The following is an 18,138-nucleotide window of genomic DNA, read 5'->3' as shown; positions in this document are numbered from 1 at the left end:
CTACACGTGCTTGAGAAGCCGCATGTTTTCGTTGATTTGGCTGTGAGCGGTGTGAATTAAAGTGCGTGGTTTAAATTATTGTTATTTCACTAAAATAATTCCAATTTTTTTTACAAATTGTGCATAAAAGTGTGCAAAAGTGCCTTAGAAAGTAAAATCAACAAACATTAGTGTGAATACATTGAAGTACAAAGATTTTTCAATGGATTTATCTGTAAACAAAATTCGGCGCTCCATAGCACAGTTGCGCGAATATTTGCCGTCGACGCAGCAATCAGCTGATGACGACAGAGCGCTGCTCAGGTTTTTAAATACAAAAGTAAACAATAACAAATCGTTTGTTTACATACATATGCATTAATATGCTACTTGTTTGCTTCCCTACTAGGATCCCGGTGAAAAAGATGTGGAGGCACTATTCAATTATTTAAGTGACCATATATTGGAACCACGTTGGACTGCAGCTATTGCTACTTCGTTTGAAAACGTTCTATTGTTGTTAATCACACGCAGCATACCATACGATGAACACATCGACGAAAGCAACTACGAGACATATCAGAAAAAATGTATTGCGCTGGCCACCATGATTCGCCTATCCGTTGACACAAATCGGTAAATATTGTTATACATAAAATTGTTTTGCGTGTTGCACTCACTCTGCCTTTTCAATAGCTATGCCATCAGTTACTTCCGAAACAAACCCGCACCCTTCCAATGCCCACAACTGACCGATGGAACTTCGTCCACAAAACGCTCCAAGAATAGTACTAAATTAACTTCAGTTGACATCGTGAAATGTTGCTATCATTTGTTGTGTGCGAATCCAGTATTTTTCAAAGATCTATGGAATTGGTCTGTTTTTCTTGAACAGTTCGTTGACTCAAAGCAAAGTGATTTGTACCAAGTGTATTGCAACCAAATTATTGCAGTACTGACAAATATGAGTGCCTCACAGCTACAAACTATGAATGCGCAACTCTCTCCGGCTGCGATTTTGCAATTTGACGAAGAACAAAATTTAAGGCCCACTACGAAATCCAGTAGTTTTTTTTTAGACTCCAAACCGGATAAGACAATTACACTGAAAATAAATTCGCATTTAGTCGCAGGCATGGAGGGTGTGCTTTTGCCCATTTTCAATAAAGACAACTATGAGTTTTATTCAACTAATGACGGTCTGCACGATACCATCGTGAAAGTTGATTCGACTAAAGTTAATTTACGAAGCATTGCGTTGGGCATTGCTTCGGCAAAAGCTATATGTCTCTCTGGTCCAGTAGGCTGTGGAAAGACTACACTTGTCGAATATTTGGCGCGCAAAACGGGACGCACTTGCCCGAAACCTAGTGAAATCGAGCAGAGAAAACTTAGAGATTCTGAAAATCAACATATAAATAACGGCGGTATTACAAACGGAAGCGATAAAGTGCCTGTCGGAAATAAAAGGAAACATGATACTGACGTTTTGAATGACTTTGAGCAAAGTCTTGACGCCAACGGTATTAACTCGAACGGTTTCCTACGCATACAACTAGGCGATCAAACCGATAGCAAAATGCTTTTAGGTCAATATCGCTGCACTGACGTTCCCGGTGAGTTCGTTTGGCTGCCCGGTGTTCTAACACAGGTAACGTAAACCCCTAAAAAATAATTTCGAAATATTTAAAAATGTTTTGTTCAATTTTAGGCCGTTATGAATGGGTATTGGCTGCTTTTGGAAGACTTAGACTCGGCAACACAAGACACTTACACGATTTTGAGTAGTCTACTGGAAAATAATTACTTGAGCGTGCCTGGTTTCCGTGATTGCGTCAAAGTCGAACCCGGCTTCCAGTTATTTGTAACCGTACGGTATGTAACGCGCTTTGAATTTCCGAGCGAAATATTTTATTAATTCAAATTTAATTAGTACGAACAAATCTTCGACAACCGCCGGACAGAAGTCACTCTTTGCACTCTTGGAAAAATATCTATACACAATAAATATTCTGCCACTTTCACGTAATGAACTCTGCAAAGTGGTTAGCACGAATTATCCCAAACTAGCGACAGTAGCTAATCGCATAGTCGATGTGTTTCTTACGTTCTCCAGTGGTAATCACGCAGCAGCCGATAATTTGCGCCAACAAGAATCTGGTGACAAAGCCGACACCACCGAAAAGTATATTGCTTTGCCATTTGAGCAAGTATCACTCTCAGATATTCCAAACTCCGGCCGTTCGGTGTCCACTCGCGATCTCATCAAGCTATGCCAGCGTTCGAACCCTGTATTTTCTGTGACTAGCATGGAATGTGCTTACTTCGTCTTCCAAAATGCTGTCGATGTTTTCTGCTCTTATCTGCCGCAGGGCCAAGAAAAGACGAAACTTATCGTCAGCATCGGCGCCAAATTGGGTATTATTCAGTCGCGTTGTGAATATTTTGCAAACGATTACAAACCTGAGGTGTTCGTGAATAGCAATAGAATAAAGGTTGGTCGCACTGAGCTACATGCGAGACCACTGGCAGAATCATTTGGAGGCGATATGGACGAATTCGAAGAAGAAACGAACGGTGAGGGACCACTGGCAATTAAGCGACAAAAGTTGAACGACGACGACGACGACGAAAATCCACTCACTACTATAAAGCGCACGCTACAAGCGTCAAAGAATGCCACATTCTCTTTTACCAGAATGGCATCGTGTATTTTGGAGCGCATCGCCGTTTGCGTTTCGCATGCCGAACCTGTACTGCTCGTCGGCGAAACCGGTGTGGGTAAGACATCCTCCGTGCAGTATTTGGCCCAGCGTACGTACCACAAACTGGTTGTGGTCAATATGAATAATCAATCGGACGTATCCGATCTCATTGGCGGCTTCAAACCGGTCGATCTAACATATGTCATGACGCCTCTACGCTGTGAGTTCGAGACACTCTTTCGTACCACTTTCAATGTTGACAAAAATCAAATATTCCTACACAAAATGGAGATCTGCTATAACCAGGGCAATCACTTGGTTATAGTTAAACTAATGTTAACAATTATCAATTCAGTATTCGGCAAGGCTGAACGCAATGAGCTGCGACCAAAGGATATCGAGAGTCTGCCGCGTTGGCAGAGACTAAAAGTGAACGTGCTCAAATTGCATACGCAACTGAGTAAGTCAATAAACATTTCGTTTGCTTTCATACCGGGTTCGCTGGTGAATTGCATTAAAAACGGCGATTGGATATTGTTGGACGAAATAAATTTGGCCTCAGCAGAGATGCTTGAGTGTCTGTCGACCATTTTGGAGCCCGATGGTTCGGTGGTGCTGCTGGAGCGTGGTGACTTTACGCCGGTAAAGCGACATCCCGATTTTCGCATATTCGCTTGCATGAATCCCAACACCGATGTCGGCAAGAAGGATCTACCAGTGGGCATACGCAATCGTTTCACAGAATTTTTCGTCGATGAACTGACTACAGATGTCGATCTAACTTTACTCATAAGCGACTATTTGAAAACCACTGGCATACAACGTAAGAGTGTGGCAAGCTTGGTGCAATTATACAAGAAACTGAAGTTGTTGTCGAAGCTCGAGTTGAATGATGGTCTTGGCAACCGGCCAGTGTTTTCCTTGCGTACTCTGTGTCGCTCGCTGCGCATCTGTGCGAAAAACTTGTGCGGCTCTGTGGAACGTAATCTCTACGAGAGCTTTTGCATGAGCTTCCTTACACAGTTAGACCCAGTCTCACACAATGTGGTCTTGCACCTGATACAACAAGCGCTCTTGAGCAACGTCAAAGCTGTATTAAATCAAAGCATACCGAAACCGGGTGAAAATTATCTGAATTTTGAAGGCTACTGGATACAGCAAGGTCCCAAAGAGCCGGAGGAGTACAACAGTTACATTTTGACAAAAAGCGTTAAGGAGAACTTGCGTGATTTGGCGCGTATCATATCGATTGGTAAACTCCCGGTGCTGTTGCAGGGTCCTACGAGTGCGGGTAAAACCAGTTTGATCGATTACGTGGCAAGGCGAAGCGGTAACCACTGCCTGCGTATCAACAATCATGAGCACACAGATCTGCAGGAATATATTGGCACATATGTCGCTGACGCTACAGGTAAATTGAGCTTCAAGGAGGGTGTGCTGGTGCAGGCCATGCGTAATGGGTATTGGATCATATTGGACGAGCTGAACTTGGCTTCCACCGATATTTTGGAAGCTTTGAATCGTGTGCTGGACGACAATCGAGAACTCTTCATACCCGAAACGCAGACATTGGTCAAGGCGCATCCAAACTTCATGCTGTTCGCCACACAGAACCCGCCCGGCTTGTATGGTGGTCGTAAAACTTTGTCACGCGCTTTCAAAAATCGTTTTATCGAACTACACTTCTCGGATATACCACGCGAAGAGCTGGAGATTATTTTGGAGAAACGCTGCTTAATACCACCATCGTATGCCAAAAAGATGGTAATGTGCATGTCCGACCTGCAGAAGAATCGCAAGACCACGACTAAAAATGTATTCACTCTGCGTGATCTCTTCCGCTGGGGCAACCGTTATACATTTGCTGACAAGCAGCTACTGCAGGATACACAGTATGACTGGAACCAGCACCTCGTTGAGGAGGGTTACTTAGTGCTGTCCGCCAAAGTGCGTACTGACATCGAAATCGAAATTATCGAGGAGACTTTGTACAAAAACTTCCGCAAGCGCGTCGATCTTTCTCGTCTCTTCGACGCACAATCCAGTGCGGAGACATGCTCGGCAGTGACGCGCAATATTATTGACTCAATAAGAGCGTATAAGCTGCGTGCTGATATTGTTTGGACACGCAATATGACTCGTATGGCTGTACTGACGGCCAAAGCGCTGCAGTTCAACGAACCCGTGCTGCTTGTCGGCCCCACCGGCTGTGGAAAAACCACCGTGTGTCAGCTGCTGGCCAGCATATGTGGCGTACAATTGCGCATACTCAATTGTCACATGCACACCGAGGGTGCTGATTTCTTGGGCGGCTTGAGACCATGTCGCGAATCGAATGACGATAGTAACACTGCTAAGAAGCTCTTTGAGTGGGCTGATGGACCCCTGATTCTGTCTATGCAAGAGGGCTCTTACTTCATGGCTGATGAGATCTCTTTGGCTGAGGACTCAGTGCTGGAACGTTTGAATTGCATACTGGAACCTGAACGCACAGTGCTACTAGCCGAGAAGGGCGGAGTTGGAGAGTCGGATAATCCAGCGGAAATAGTCAAAGATTTTGTTGTACAGGCGAAAGCGGGTTTCCAGTTTCTGGCCACCATGAATCCCGGTGGTGATTTCGGCAAAAAGGAGCTTTCGCCTGCGTTGCGCAATCGTTTCACCGAAATCTGGTGCTTGCCTTCTGACACCAAAGAGGATCTGATACAAATTGCCAGCAACTGCATGCTGGAGAGCGCACAAATGGCATCGAACACAAGCAAAGAAGAGATTACGAAAATTGCCAGCTACCTTGTGGAAGTAGTGTTGTACATGCGTGACGTTATTGAGAAATTTAGATACTCTATACGTGACATATTGGCCTGGGCAAACTATATTGCCAGCAATGCACATTTAACATTTGCGGAGAAAGCCATTTTTGGTTTAGAAACAATTTTCCTAGATGCATTGGAACTCTTGCCGCACGAGTCCTTGGCGAAGGTTGAGTTACTCCGGAGACAGATTGTGGAATTTGCCATTAAAGAGGCTGCGCTCATTTTAAACGAAAGATTCACCTTCGACGATTTGACAGAAAAACGCGGCACGGAAGTAGTGCACTCCTTCGAAAAATTCGGTATCAAGCCTTTCTTTATATCCACCAACAGCGACTCCAATATCGGCGCAAGCAAGAACTTTTTATTCGAAGCGCCCACTACCAAGCAAAACCTATTTCGTTTGCTCTCGGCGCTTTCCTTGCGAAAACCGATTCTGCTGGAGGGGCCCCCAGGCGTTGGCAAGACTTCCACTGTGGAGAGCATAGCTGCCGCGATTGGCTATCGCATTGTGCGTATAAATCTCTGCGAGCACACAGATTTGGCTGACCTATTTGGCACGGATCTGCCAGCCGAAGACAATATCCTGGACGCAGCTGTAATAGAAGGCAGTGCAGAAGACAAAGCTGGGTTTGCAGGTGCGTTCGTATGGCGCGACGGTCCATTATTGGCCGCTTTGAAGGCCGATAACACCTGGATTTTGCTGGATGAACTGAACTTGGCGCCACAATCGGTGCTGGAGGGTCTCAATGCAATACTCGATCATCGTGGTGAGGTTTACATACCCGAATTGAATAAAACATTTACACTGAATAAACAGACGCGCGTTTTCGCCTGCCAGAATCCACTCAAACAAGGCGGTGGCCGCAAAGGTTTGCCACAATCTTTTCTAAATCGTTTCAACAAAGTCTACCTACGCAAACTCACAACGCAAGATCTGCTCTTCGTTGTAAATGGTAAATACGAAGCATATTTCGAGAAACTTCGTGCGCGCTTCGTCAAACTGCTCACCAACTGTGACGTCGGCGGCGAAGCCAATCTATTTGACTTATACCAAACAATATCGAAGGGTGTGCCTTTTGATGAGTCTTCTAATGGAGTAGGCGACACCGCACCCGGCATCGCATTAGATGTGACCAATAGACTTGTAAAGTTCTCCGAAACACTCGATACCGGCATAGGGGCCTTGGAGTTCGGTTACCGCGGTGGCCCTTTCGAAATAAACCTACGCGACGTTCTTCGTTGGTGCGATTTGCTGGTGCATCCAGAGACGGAATTCATTTTCCAAGCCGATAGCTGTTCAGCAGCCACCACTCCTTTGGATCTGTTTCGCAAGAATTTCGAAAACTTTCTGTTAACATTGTATGAGCGCATGAAGTTGGTTTACTACCAGCGCATGCGCTGTGACGAGGACAAACGTTTCATACGCAATGCATTCGCCGAAGTATTCGCTTGTGATGCCGATCAACTTAACAGCATATCCGAGGATGTCTCACTCTATTGGACATCTGAGAAAATCTATTTGAATGACATTGTGATAGATCGCAGTGGTGATGGGCAGGCGCTGCGCTCGTTGCGTGGTAAAGATTTATGTCCGATTGTGCTGAACTCTCAGCGCGAGATATTGAAAAATATGGTGGAGTGTGTGCGAATGGGTAAGCCGGTACTGCTATGCGGACCGACCGACACCGGCAAGACGAAGTTAATTGATCTGTTGTGCACGCTCTCGAATCAGGTGTGCAATACGGACACAATAGACGACTCTGTGACGGGCAGTTTCCAACAGGTAACTACCAAAATTGGAGGAATATGGAGGAATGTGATCCAATTAATTTTCCTTTTCATTTTCAGATTGATTTGAACAGACATTTAGAGGAGATATCGCAAAGTGTGGAGGCCGTGCTTGCCTCGCAGCTGCGTACCATGATACTTGAACGTAAATCAAATGCTTACAAAACCGCTGCCGAGTTGCTACATATTTGGAGTGCATATTCGAAGGAATCCAATGCTAAACTTGGTAAGCGTTCAATGCTGTAAATGTCTAAAGGTACTTTTACTGATGCTTTAAACATCCTTTCACAGCCAACAACAATGCCACATCTATGGCGGATGAACTGGCGAGTTTCCGCAAACGCATACAACGCCTAAATAAAGCCATCACTGCTCTGTTGGAACTCTCAAATAATGGCAGCACAGAAAATCGTTCGCCATCTTACAAAGACACTCTATTTCAACAGCAAAATCGGCTTAACACCCTGGAAAATCATGTGCGCAACGCTGACACACTCAACACGGGTGGCTCCTTCGAGTGGGTTGACTCCAAAATCGTTAAATCGCTCAAATTCGGTCAATACATTTTGTTGGAGCATGTAAATTTGTGCTCCTCCGCAGTTTTAGATCGTCTCAATCCGGTATTCGAGCCGAACGGTAACCTCTTAATATCGGAGAAAGGTGTGTCGGCAAATGAAGGCGCTGAAATTGTTGAGAAAGCGCCGAACTTCCGTGCCTTCCTCACAATCGATCCCAAAAACGGTGAATTGTCACGTGCGATGCGCAACCGCTGTGTGGAGCTAGCAATAGCGAAGGACACCTATAGCACGGACGACATGCGCTTGATTGTCTACAAGAACGGAGTACGCGGCATGGTGGCGATTAACTGCATACTCGACATTCACAAACGCTTAATGCAATCGACGCCAATCAACAACTACAACATCACGCATCTCACACAGTTTGCATTCCTCACCGCCTCTTATGCGCGTATTGGCTACGATATGGAGCGTGCCATCTATGTGAGTGGCATGGAAGTGTATGTGTATTCTGCAAATACCGATCTCATGGGCTACGGTCTGGCGTATTATCAGAATCAGTTGCGCGAGATTGTTTTGGACGAAACCAAGAAATTCGGTTTGCTTGCGCCGGCAGCGGTTGTGGACGAAGAGATTTTACGCGACATTGTGCTGCCTGCCGATGAGCTACATGCACTCTCCTTGATCAAACTCCAAACTGAGCCGCTGCGTAGTCTGCTCCGTTACGATGAACGTGCCCAAACGGCACTCGCAGATGTCTTTGCTGAGTTCGCCAAGCTAGACTTGATCACAGTGGATCGCCAGCAAATTATAAGGTTCTGCATCTATATGCTATATGAATGCAGCACTGTAAACGATGTGGAGTTGCGTTATTTGTATTTGGAGAAGGTGCTAAGCGCACACCCAGCTTTGAATAGTTTATCGAAGTCTCTCTATGGCTGCATAAAGCATTTCAGCGCGCACTTCGAGTCCACCCTAAATGAGCTGCCATGGAATAACAAACTATTTTCGCGCATACGTGCCTACGCCAGCCAACCAGCGGACGTGATAAATCACAAGAGTTTCTGCTTGAGCGCACAACTGGTCGCCAATCTGCTGCTGCTGTCTGTGCCGCAGTCCCACACAGTAAACATCGGTGAGGCAGATGCGCTCAGCTATTCACAAATTGTTGCCGTGGACCCAGTGGCCGATCGTTACGAAAATGTGCTGCTACAGAATCTCTCTCATTTCATTACGAGCCTGCGCGAAGTGCTAAGTGCATCGTTAGACTACGCGCACATCGATGTGGAGACGTTCTCCGCACTGGTAACAGCATATTTATGGTATAACCGCTTTCTGAGCATAACTCAGGAAAAATTGGTAGTGAAGAAGGAACTGAACAGGCGTCTTTTGGATAGGTTGGTGTTGCATTTTAAGTGGCTGGAGAAGAATTTGCTCCAATTGCTCACCAAGATGCTGCCAAACTACTGCCAATTAAATGCGGATTACAACAACAGCCTGCAGCAAATAAGTAACTATATAGTCAGCATTAAACAGCCGCTCAATTTGATGCGTAAGATCTACAACAAACACCTCACATATTTCCCGCCGTTCTATCAAGAAGAACAGGTAGAGTATTTGTTTCCCCTTATAAGTGATTGACGTACGTTCCTTATGCATCCTCTACTTTTAGATCCAATTCCACAAGTTGGTTAGAGTTTTGGACCAATTGCTGATTGTGGTGCCCTCCTATGGCAGTTATACAACAGAACTCGTGCTAAAGAAGTTTCTGGCGCAGAACTCCGTCAGTGCCAGACGCTCACGTGCCATTGTAAACAAATGCTTGGAGCACCGCGCCAATGCCAACGTGAAGCAGATTAATTTACAACCATCGCAGGGCGCCCAAATACCCGAGACGCTGAAGTCCGCTTTGCTGGAGTTCATAAAAAACACAAATGAAAGCAGCGACTGGACCTATGAAGGTTTAGATGAACTCCAAGCCGCAATCGATGCGCTTCAAAGTGAGATTCAATCAATGGAAGAGCTGGAGGTGGCGCGTCAACCGAAGGAATTCGAGCTTCGCTTGCTCTCGCTACGTGAGTTTTATCTGACGAAAGCGTTATGTGGTTTCGGCAGTAGCAGCACAGCATCCTACATGCAAGTCAGTGAGTTTTACTGCGAGGAAATACCTTCGCTAAGTAGCACCACATGGCATTTAATAAAGGTATACAACTCGGGCATCTATAAGCATTTCGAGAAAGTGTGGAGGCAGCTACTGTCACATTTGTCGTCTGTAACTAGTGTCGAGGAATTCCAACAGCTTTTGTCATACTTAAATGGCGGTTACAAAATCTTAAATTCCTACCACGCCCACCTGCGTAATGCGGCGAACAACATGCAGCTAATGAACCTAGCCATACGCGAGACCTCGACCAATGTGCTGCGTGCTGCGGAGGATATTGACTGTACCTACTCATATGATGGCTGCAGCTTCCTGAATGTGTTCCTCTCGCTAGTGTTCCAGGAGAACGGTACCCTGCGTCCAGTGCCACTCAACGAAATGAGCGAATGGCAGGCCACATTGAAGCAGTTGCAGCAACTACTCTGGCAAAATACCGATATGCTGACAACACAAAATAATATTTCCCAAAACAATTTGCTCTTGGCCCAGGACAGCGCGCGGAAGCTGCTACACGAGGTGGCATACGTAAAGAAATTGTGTGAGAGCTTGGAAAATGAGAACTTCAGCGAATACAACGAGAGCTTCCAGAAATTGGTGCAGTCGCTTCATGCTGTACACGACGCAAGTTTGACTATCAAACGTGCCGATAACGCTCCACAACAACAAAATATGTTTCTTTATCAGTCCATCCAATATAGCGCGTCAGTGCTGAGCAGTCTCGTGGGTGCGGTCGAACTCTGTTTACTGACATTCACGCCTCTCATCGATCCGGTCGAAAAGAATCGACTGAAGAATATGTATGTGGTGGAGGATATAAATTGTTTAACCACCATGACAACGGTGTATGATTTTATGCGCATTGTCATGAAATATCAGCACTTCGGCGGTGAAATTTACGACGCTTTCGAGGAGCGCCTGAAGTTGCTGCAAGCGAAACAGCAAAAATTCGCGCAAAAGTTAGCTTTGCGTCCGTCGGAGTGCCTCTACAGCAAGCTTGTCGATGACATAGCGCACTATCTCAAAACAAACTGCGCACCGCAAGCACTTCTGGGTCTCATACAGAGCGCCCAGAAATCGTGGACGCAGCTCACAATCGATTTCAATACAAATTCAGCGGCGCAAATACTCGGCAACAGCACGGAAGTACTGAACAGACTCAATTTGTGGATCATCAACTCCCAGCGCTTCCTCAATCATACTTTGAAAGCGTACATGGATCACTATCAGGATTTCATACAGCCGCTGCAGTATTCTATTGACCACTTGCGCTTCGGTTTTGAGGGTCTAAAAGTTGTGCTAACTCAAGCGAGCAGCAACATTTCGCAATTGGAGGGCGCGAGGGTGTATACGAATTTGAACGCCAACGATCGCCTCTCACACGCCTTGGCCAATATTGCCGAGTTCCCGGCTGCGCACCAGCTAATGGAAGGCGAAGCAAAGACGTCAACTCGTGCTTTACTCAAGCAACGATCGTTCATAAATAGCCTGATTAAACAGCTGCCACATAGCGAGCACAGCTACTTCGGCTTACTCAAAGCCAAGCTCGTCGAATTGCATAACACCATTGCGATTTCAGCGCACATCAACGAAGCGATCTTCAGCGAACTGGATTATATTTTTAATGTGTCGAATCAAATATGGCAGGCGGAAGAGGAGCGCAGACGCGCACTAAAGGCAGAGGAGGAGAGCCTCTATGTGAATAAGACGAAATGCATCGAAGAAGACGAGGAACTGCTCGAGCTACAAGAGATCGAATCACATTTCCCCACGAATGTGGAAGAGGACTATGGCGATTTTCTGATCGAAGCCACTTTAGAGAAGGTTGTGAAACTGGACAAGAAATCGAACTTGAAGTCGCAAAAGACGCAAGTGATTCGCGACGGAGACTACTCATTCTTGGCGACACATTTCATTGAACTCATGGAAAACTACACGCGCGTCTACTACCATAAACGCACAGCTGCTGGCGCTGCACAGCAATTGGACTTCGTGGAACCCTTCCAGGCACGCATGCAAGCATTTGTGCCGTTATATGCGCATTACAAGCGCGGCTTAAACGACTGGATGACTGAGGCCGCGTACAACAGCTGTATTTTCGCATTAGCGCTGCAACAACAGCAACTTACCAGTACAGATGCCGCGCCACTGCTGGCCAGAACTACGCGCAGCTACAATTACTATAAGGATGCCAATATACCAGAAATAATAGGCTGTATGGATCTGCTGAAGGACATTGAGGCGCTCGCGGACGCGCAGCTCGCCTTGTATCCAGAGCATGCCAGCTTGATAGACATCAAGCGCGTGATCGAGAGAATACGTACGCTGCCCGCTACGGCGCCAGTTGTGCGTTTTAACACGGGCTTCCAGCTGTTGCGCCAGAAGCTCGCACAGTGGAACGAGGTGGCCCACAAGGGCAATCACATGCGCCAAGAAGAGGTCGCCGTGGCGGAATATGTACAGCGTTGGATGAAGATCGAGCTGCAATGCTGGCGTAATTGTCTCAACGAAACGAAGGAAAAGATCGAGTCGAATGCCCACAAGTACTGGTTCTTCATCTATCAGCTGCTGCAGGAGTATTTGCGCGAACGTGAGCTGAACAGTTCTTATACCGACATTAGAAATGCCGAAAAGCGTTTTGGCGATGGCGAGGTGCTGGACGAGTCCGAGGTGGAGCGAAAGTCCAAAGTCAATGTCAACGATATTGTGCACATACTGCGGCAGTTCGTCGAGGCGGCCAATTATGGTGACTTCCACGTGCGCTTACAACTCTTACAAGCATTCGAACTGTATTTACACAACGTTGAGAATTTGTCAGTCGACAGCAGCGGCACGGTTGCCGAAGATTGTCGGGCACTGATTGCCGGTTTGCACAATCTACAAATCTATTTTGCGCAGTTCGCGCAGGAGATCGAGGAGACTGCGCACAGTATGCGCACGCCTATCGAGAAGAAGCTGAAGGAGCTGGTTAAGATCGAAAGCTATAACAAGGACTTGTCATACTTCAGCATGCGTAACAATGTGGCACGTGTGCATCGCAATCTCAATAAGTTCCTCAAGGAATACCAACAACAATTGCAGCAAAAGATTACACCGGTCTTCCAGCCAAAGGATGCCACAGTAAAGGATTACAACTTCGAAAATGATAAGGGACGAGAACTGCGCTACGATACTCGTATTAAATATTACTTGGTGGAAGTTAAGAATTTCGTAGCAGCACAAAAGCTCGCCGATAAATATGCTGTGAGCGAAGAGAGCGCTGGCAACGACCTAGTGACCGAAGAACATTCCGAGCAACTGCTTTTAAATAAAGTTGGACGTCTCTTCAAGACATCGCGCAATGTCGTCAAGGAAACTGTAAGCAACGCAAACTTCTCTAAACTTATAATTGCATTGGATAGCGTGCTCTGTGTGCAGCTGGAACGATGTGATGAGTTGCGTGCGCTTAGCGTGGACCGCTCGAAAGAGCGTCCAAAACAGCTGCTGGAAGCCAAGCAAATATTGCAACAAAAGCGCAAAGGACTAACCGATCTATTTAAGACGTTGGCGCAACTCGGCCTAAGCTTCAAAGCCGGTCTAATGGAGCTGTCCTTGCGCACAGACTTCACCGAGTTCACACTGCCGCCGTTCTGCATCAAAACCATGCTCGGCGCACGCACCGATAAGCGCTTACACACCAACGTGCTGCACTTGAACGAGAACCTCGATCGTTACTACGCGAAATGTGAGTTCAAGCTGCGGCTACTGCAAAACATTATGCTGGCACCACCGTCCGAGCTAGGCCCACCCAACATTGAGCGCATCAAAGGCTTTGCCGTCGACATGTTTCTGCTAGTGCAAAGCCAGAGGCGTCAACTCGCAAACACCAGCAAGCAAATTTATAACCTGGATGTGCTGATGCAGCACATTCAAGAGATCTACGACGTCTGTTGCATTGGTGATTCGGCGAAGGCCGTGGATGGTCTGGCATTCAGTGCCGCTCGCGATAATTACCTGGCGTTGCGTGAGTCTATATCTCGCATGCGCTACGTGATGGAGCAGTTCCTCCTGCTTTTGGCATGTGCGCCGTCGACCGCCGCCGTTGAGCACTCTGTGCTAACGAAAAGTGAAAATCACTTGTTGCAGAGCTCTCCTTTCTACACAACAATCACGGGCAACTGTCATGAGGTGCTCAAAACTGCAAAGTTCACACTTGCCGATATGCTCAGCCATGACAAGGAGTTCCCGAACATAGAGAAAGTAGCAGCCTACCAGGCTACGCATGAGAAACTGTGCCACATACTACAGCAACTTGTGAACAGTTTGAGAACAGTCTCAGGTGAACCACTGCCTGTTGCAAAACCGATCGTGGAGCTGCTTGCTTTCGTGGATTCTTGCAACAAACGTTGCTATACACCCGCGAACGACAATGCGCTCACAGATTTAGAAAATTTAGACGCTGTACTGGAACATATACTACACGACGTACTGTTGTCCTTGCAAAAACTGTATAAAAAATACGCGCAGGTAACCGGCGAAGAGTCCGGGGAGTTGTCGTCGCCCAACAGAGGCCGCAATGAGCTCGAGTTGCAAGAAAAGCACCTAAAGGAGCAGCTGCATGCGGCGCTCGAGTCTGACTGGCAGGCATTGAATATCACCAATATTGTCGAGCAACTGTCAAATGTGTTGATCACGTTGAAACACGCCACTCCGAGTCAGCCGAAATTGGCTTGTGCTCGCAAACTCACCACACTTATGCCAATACTGGAGCAATACTATTTGTTGGCCGACTACTATCTTTTCCAGCAGCTGGGTGCGCACAAGGTTTCGGCGAAGATGCTTTCGGTCATGCTGACGGTGTTTGTGGAGATTGGCAGTAAAGGATTCTGTGTGCCACCCGATCTAATGCAAGATGAGGAGGGTCAAGCTAAGGACCAAAAAGATGGGGAAGGCTTTGGTTTGGAAGACGGTACTGGAGAAAAAGACGCTTCAGACAAAATTGAATCGGAAGATCAGCTGGACGATGCAAAACGCCCAGAAGACCGCAAGGAAGAAGAAGGCAAACAGCCAGAGGACTGCAAACAAGACAAGAGCATCGATGTTAGTGAAGATTTTGATGCCAATGCGCAAGATTTGGAGAAGCCAGAAGACGACGATAGTGGTGAGTCGGAGGCTGATGATGAGTTGGACAAAGAAATGGGTGAGACTGGTGCGGAGGCTGATAAGTTGGACGAACAAATTTGGGGCGATGACGAAGAGCAGAAAGAAGAGGAGGATGAAGAGAACGAACTAGAAGAAGATCAGGGAAAAGGTACAAAAGATGAAAAGGACACTCACAACGATCTGGATACGAAGAACGATGCTGCCAATGAAAACGATCAAGAAAATGAGGGATTAGATGCAGCTAATGAGACAACAAATGAGAAACGCAAACAACAAGAAAAAGATATTGACAATATGAAGGAGCCTGAGGTGGATGAAGATCAAGCCAATCCGTACCATAATGAATTAGAAGAACCACCAGAGCCAGAAGAAATGGATTTAGGTGATATGAACATGGATAATGATAAGGAGGAGGGTGATGACCAGCGAGAGCTTGAAGAAAACCCCTTCGATATTGATACAATGAAAGAAAATATGGAGATAACAGAAGAACAGACCAAAGAAGATGATACTAAAGAAGAAAACGGAGATGACAATGAAAACAAAGCAGACGATAGTGATACAGAAGATGACGATGGCAACATCGAACTACGCAAGGAAGAAAAAGGTGAAGAAGAAAAACAAGAAGAAGACGCGAACGAGGAAGAGAACACTGAGCCAGAGACACAGACACGTGGCGAAAAGGAGCCCGAGCAACAAGAAGATGAAAAACAAGAAGAAAATGAGAAAGAACGCGCCGAGAAGCCGGAAGAATATGAACAGTCCAAAGACAAAATGAGTAAAGAGGACAATGTGCAATCAGTGCCAGAAACCGAAAATGACGGCACTCCGGATCAGGTGCAAAACGAAAATGACCAAGATGTGAAACAGGATCAAAAATTGGACGAACAAGATACCGGTGAAGAGAAAGACGGTGTAGGACAGGCAGAAAATGATGTAAGTATAAGGGAAATTATAGGAAGGAGAGTTCTTATGCATATTCTTACACTTTTTTACAGACTAATGAAGGCGGCCACCAGGGCATTGCTGAGACTAAAGAAAAAGTAGCACAGGACGAAAGCGCGAAGGAGCAGAAACCGCAAGAGAAACGTAAACAAGGCAAGACAGACGAAGAACGTACATTAGGTAATAAAGGAAATGATGTTTGTGAGGAAGTTTGGATTATTGAAAACTTCAATTTTTAGGTGAAGCGGAGAAAAATAAGCTGAAACAGTTGAAGACAATAGATAAAATTAAAGAGCAACAACATCAGCCGAAAGAGGACGATCTGGAAGAGGACAAAGAAGCAGATGCCGAAGAATTCCAGCACGTAAAAGATCCCAAGAACAGCGATAAGACAACACTGGACAATGCCACAGAAGAGCAATCCAAGAAGATTAAGCATCAAGAAGACGAAGAGAAAGAGGAAGCTGCAAACGAAGATGCGGAGAATAATGAGATCCTAGATGAGGAAGAAGAGACTGATAAGCAGGACGATAACGAGCAAAATCTCGAGGAGATGAGTGCGGAGAAGTTTGATCAGAAATCGGACAAACCATCTAAGACCGAACGCAATAAAGAAGCCATGGAGGATAAATTAGAAATGGAAGTCGAAGGCGAAGACGTGCCCACCATGACGGTGCCACGAAATGACGATACAACGGCGCACTGCAAGTGCGTTTCTAAAAAACTTATCTTCTCCTATAAAATTAATATTTATTTAAATCTTTGACTTTCAGTAAGGAAATACTACTGGAGCACCTAACACGCAGCGAGGAGTTGAGCACAGCTGAGTTGCTGGAAATGCGCAGGACGTACCAAGAGCAGCTGACCGCTAATAAAACAGTAAGTTTGTCTTTGCAAAAACAAAAAACAGAAGTACTGAATTTACAATGGAAACCCCTTAGTCGCTACCAGTACATGAGGATTACGAGACTTGGCAAACAGTATCGAATCGTATGGCACAGAACGCGCGCGAATTGTGTGAGCAGCTGAGACTCATTTTAGAGCCCACTAAATGCACGCGTCTAAAGGGCGACTACCGCACGGGGCGACGCATCAACATGAAGAAAATCATTCCCTACATTGCGTCACAGTTCCGCAAGGACAAAATATGGTTGCGACGCACGAAAGCCGCACAACGTGACTATAAAATTACCATCGCCATCGATGACTCCAAGTCCATGCACCATAATAATTCCAAAACGCTCACACTCGAAGCAATCTCACTGGTTTCGCAAGCACTAACATTACTAGAGAGCGGTCGTTTGAGCATTGTGTCCTTCGGCGAATCACCACAAATCATACTCAACCATACAGAGCAATTCGATGGTCCAAAGCTGGTGAATGCGCTAAATTTTGCACAGGATAAGACGAAAATTGCCGAATTGCTCGATTTCGTGCGTATCGCAAACACAGAGGAGGCTGCACTGGGCACCGACAATGGACTCTTCGAAAACCTGTTGCTTGTGCTGAGTGATGGACGTAATATTTTCAGTGAAGGACGCGTCAAGGTACGTCTTACCACTCGACAAAATCGCAAAGTTATAAAAAATAAAATTGTGTTGTTGTTTTTTAGGTGCGCAATGCGATAAAGTTGGCGCGTCTTCAGCGAATTTTCTTGGTTTATATAATAATTGATAATCCGGAAAATAAGGTATTTTTCTTTTTTGTCTATAACTTGCATTGAACATTTAACTATTTTGCACTTTTTTCCAGGACTCCATACTTGACATACAAACTATGGAAATGCTTCCTGACAAACGCATCAACATCAAATCTTACTTGGAGGACTTCCCATTCCCGTATTATGTGATCGTGCGCGACTTAAATCAATTGCCACTCGTGCTGAGCGAGGCTATGCGTCAATGGTTCGAATTGGTGAACAGCGAAATGTGAGTCTGTCAGCTCAGAATTCGGCAATTACATTTGTTTAACGGTGTTTACGCATTTCATTTCGTTTTTGAGAATATGTTTAGTGAATTATATAACTATTAAGTTTATGCGCAAAAACAAAAAAAAAAAAAATAAAAAAAAATGTGATGAATTAATGTTATGTT

The 18,138-nt window shown here is 45.7% G+C and overlaps 1 protein-coding gene across 1 annotated transcript; it reads left to right on the top strand.

Moving 5' to 3' along the window:
• Positions 1–36: 36 nt before the first annotated feature.
• On the top strand, positions 37–18,119 carry LOC108974513 (midasin). Its single transcript, XM_018942401.1, has 14 exons — positions 37–319; positions 389–615; positions 676–1,630; positions 1,691–1,854; positions 1,913–7,277; positions 7,343–7,508; positions 7,574–9,408; positions 9,473–16,036; positions 16,099–16,225; positions 16,285–16,753; positions 16,819–16,924; positions 16,987–17,592; positions 17,658–17,735; positions 17,798–18,119. Exons 1-14 carry the CDS (start codon positions 203–205, stop codon positions 17,975–17,977), a joined length of 16,959 nt encoding a protein of 5,652 aa, XP_018797946.1. The 5' UTR covers positions 37–202; the 3' UTR covers positions 17,978–18,119.
• Positions 18,120–18,138: the final 19 nt, after the last annotated feature.

Source organism: Bactrocera latifrons, unplaced genomic scaffold, assembly GCF_001853355.1.
Source record: "Bactrocera latifrons isolate USDA-ARS-PBARC rearing strain unplaced genomic scaffold, ASM185335v1 scaffold_56, whole genome shotgun sequence".
NCBI classification, from domain to species: domain Eukaryota; kingdom Metazoa; phylum Arthropoda; class Insecta; order Diptera; family Tephritidae; genus Bactrocera; species Bactrocera latifrons.
Note: the sequence above shows the minus strand (reverse complement) of the source record. Positions and strands in the feature narration are given on the sequence as shown.

Excerpts from the sequence above, each read along its gene's own strand:
- LOC108974513 (XM_018942401.1), top strand. The coding sequence starts at position 203 with ATGGATTTATCTGTAAACAAAATTCGGCGCTCCATAGCACAGTTGCGC. Across the intron at positions 9,409-9,472 it reads CGTTCTATCAAGAAGAACAG|ATCCAATTCCACAAGTTGGT; the intron begins GTAGAGTATTTG and ends CTCTACTTTTAG. Across the intron at positions 16,226-16,284 it reads AGACGAAGAACGTACATTAG|GTGAAGCGGAGAAAAATAAG; the intron begins GTAATAAAGGAA and ends TTCAATTTTTAG.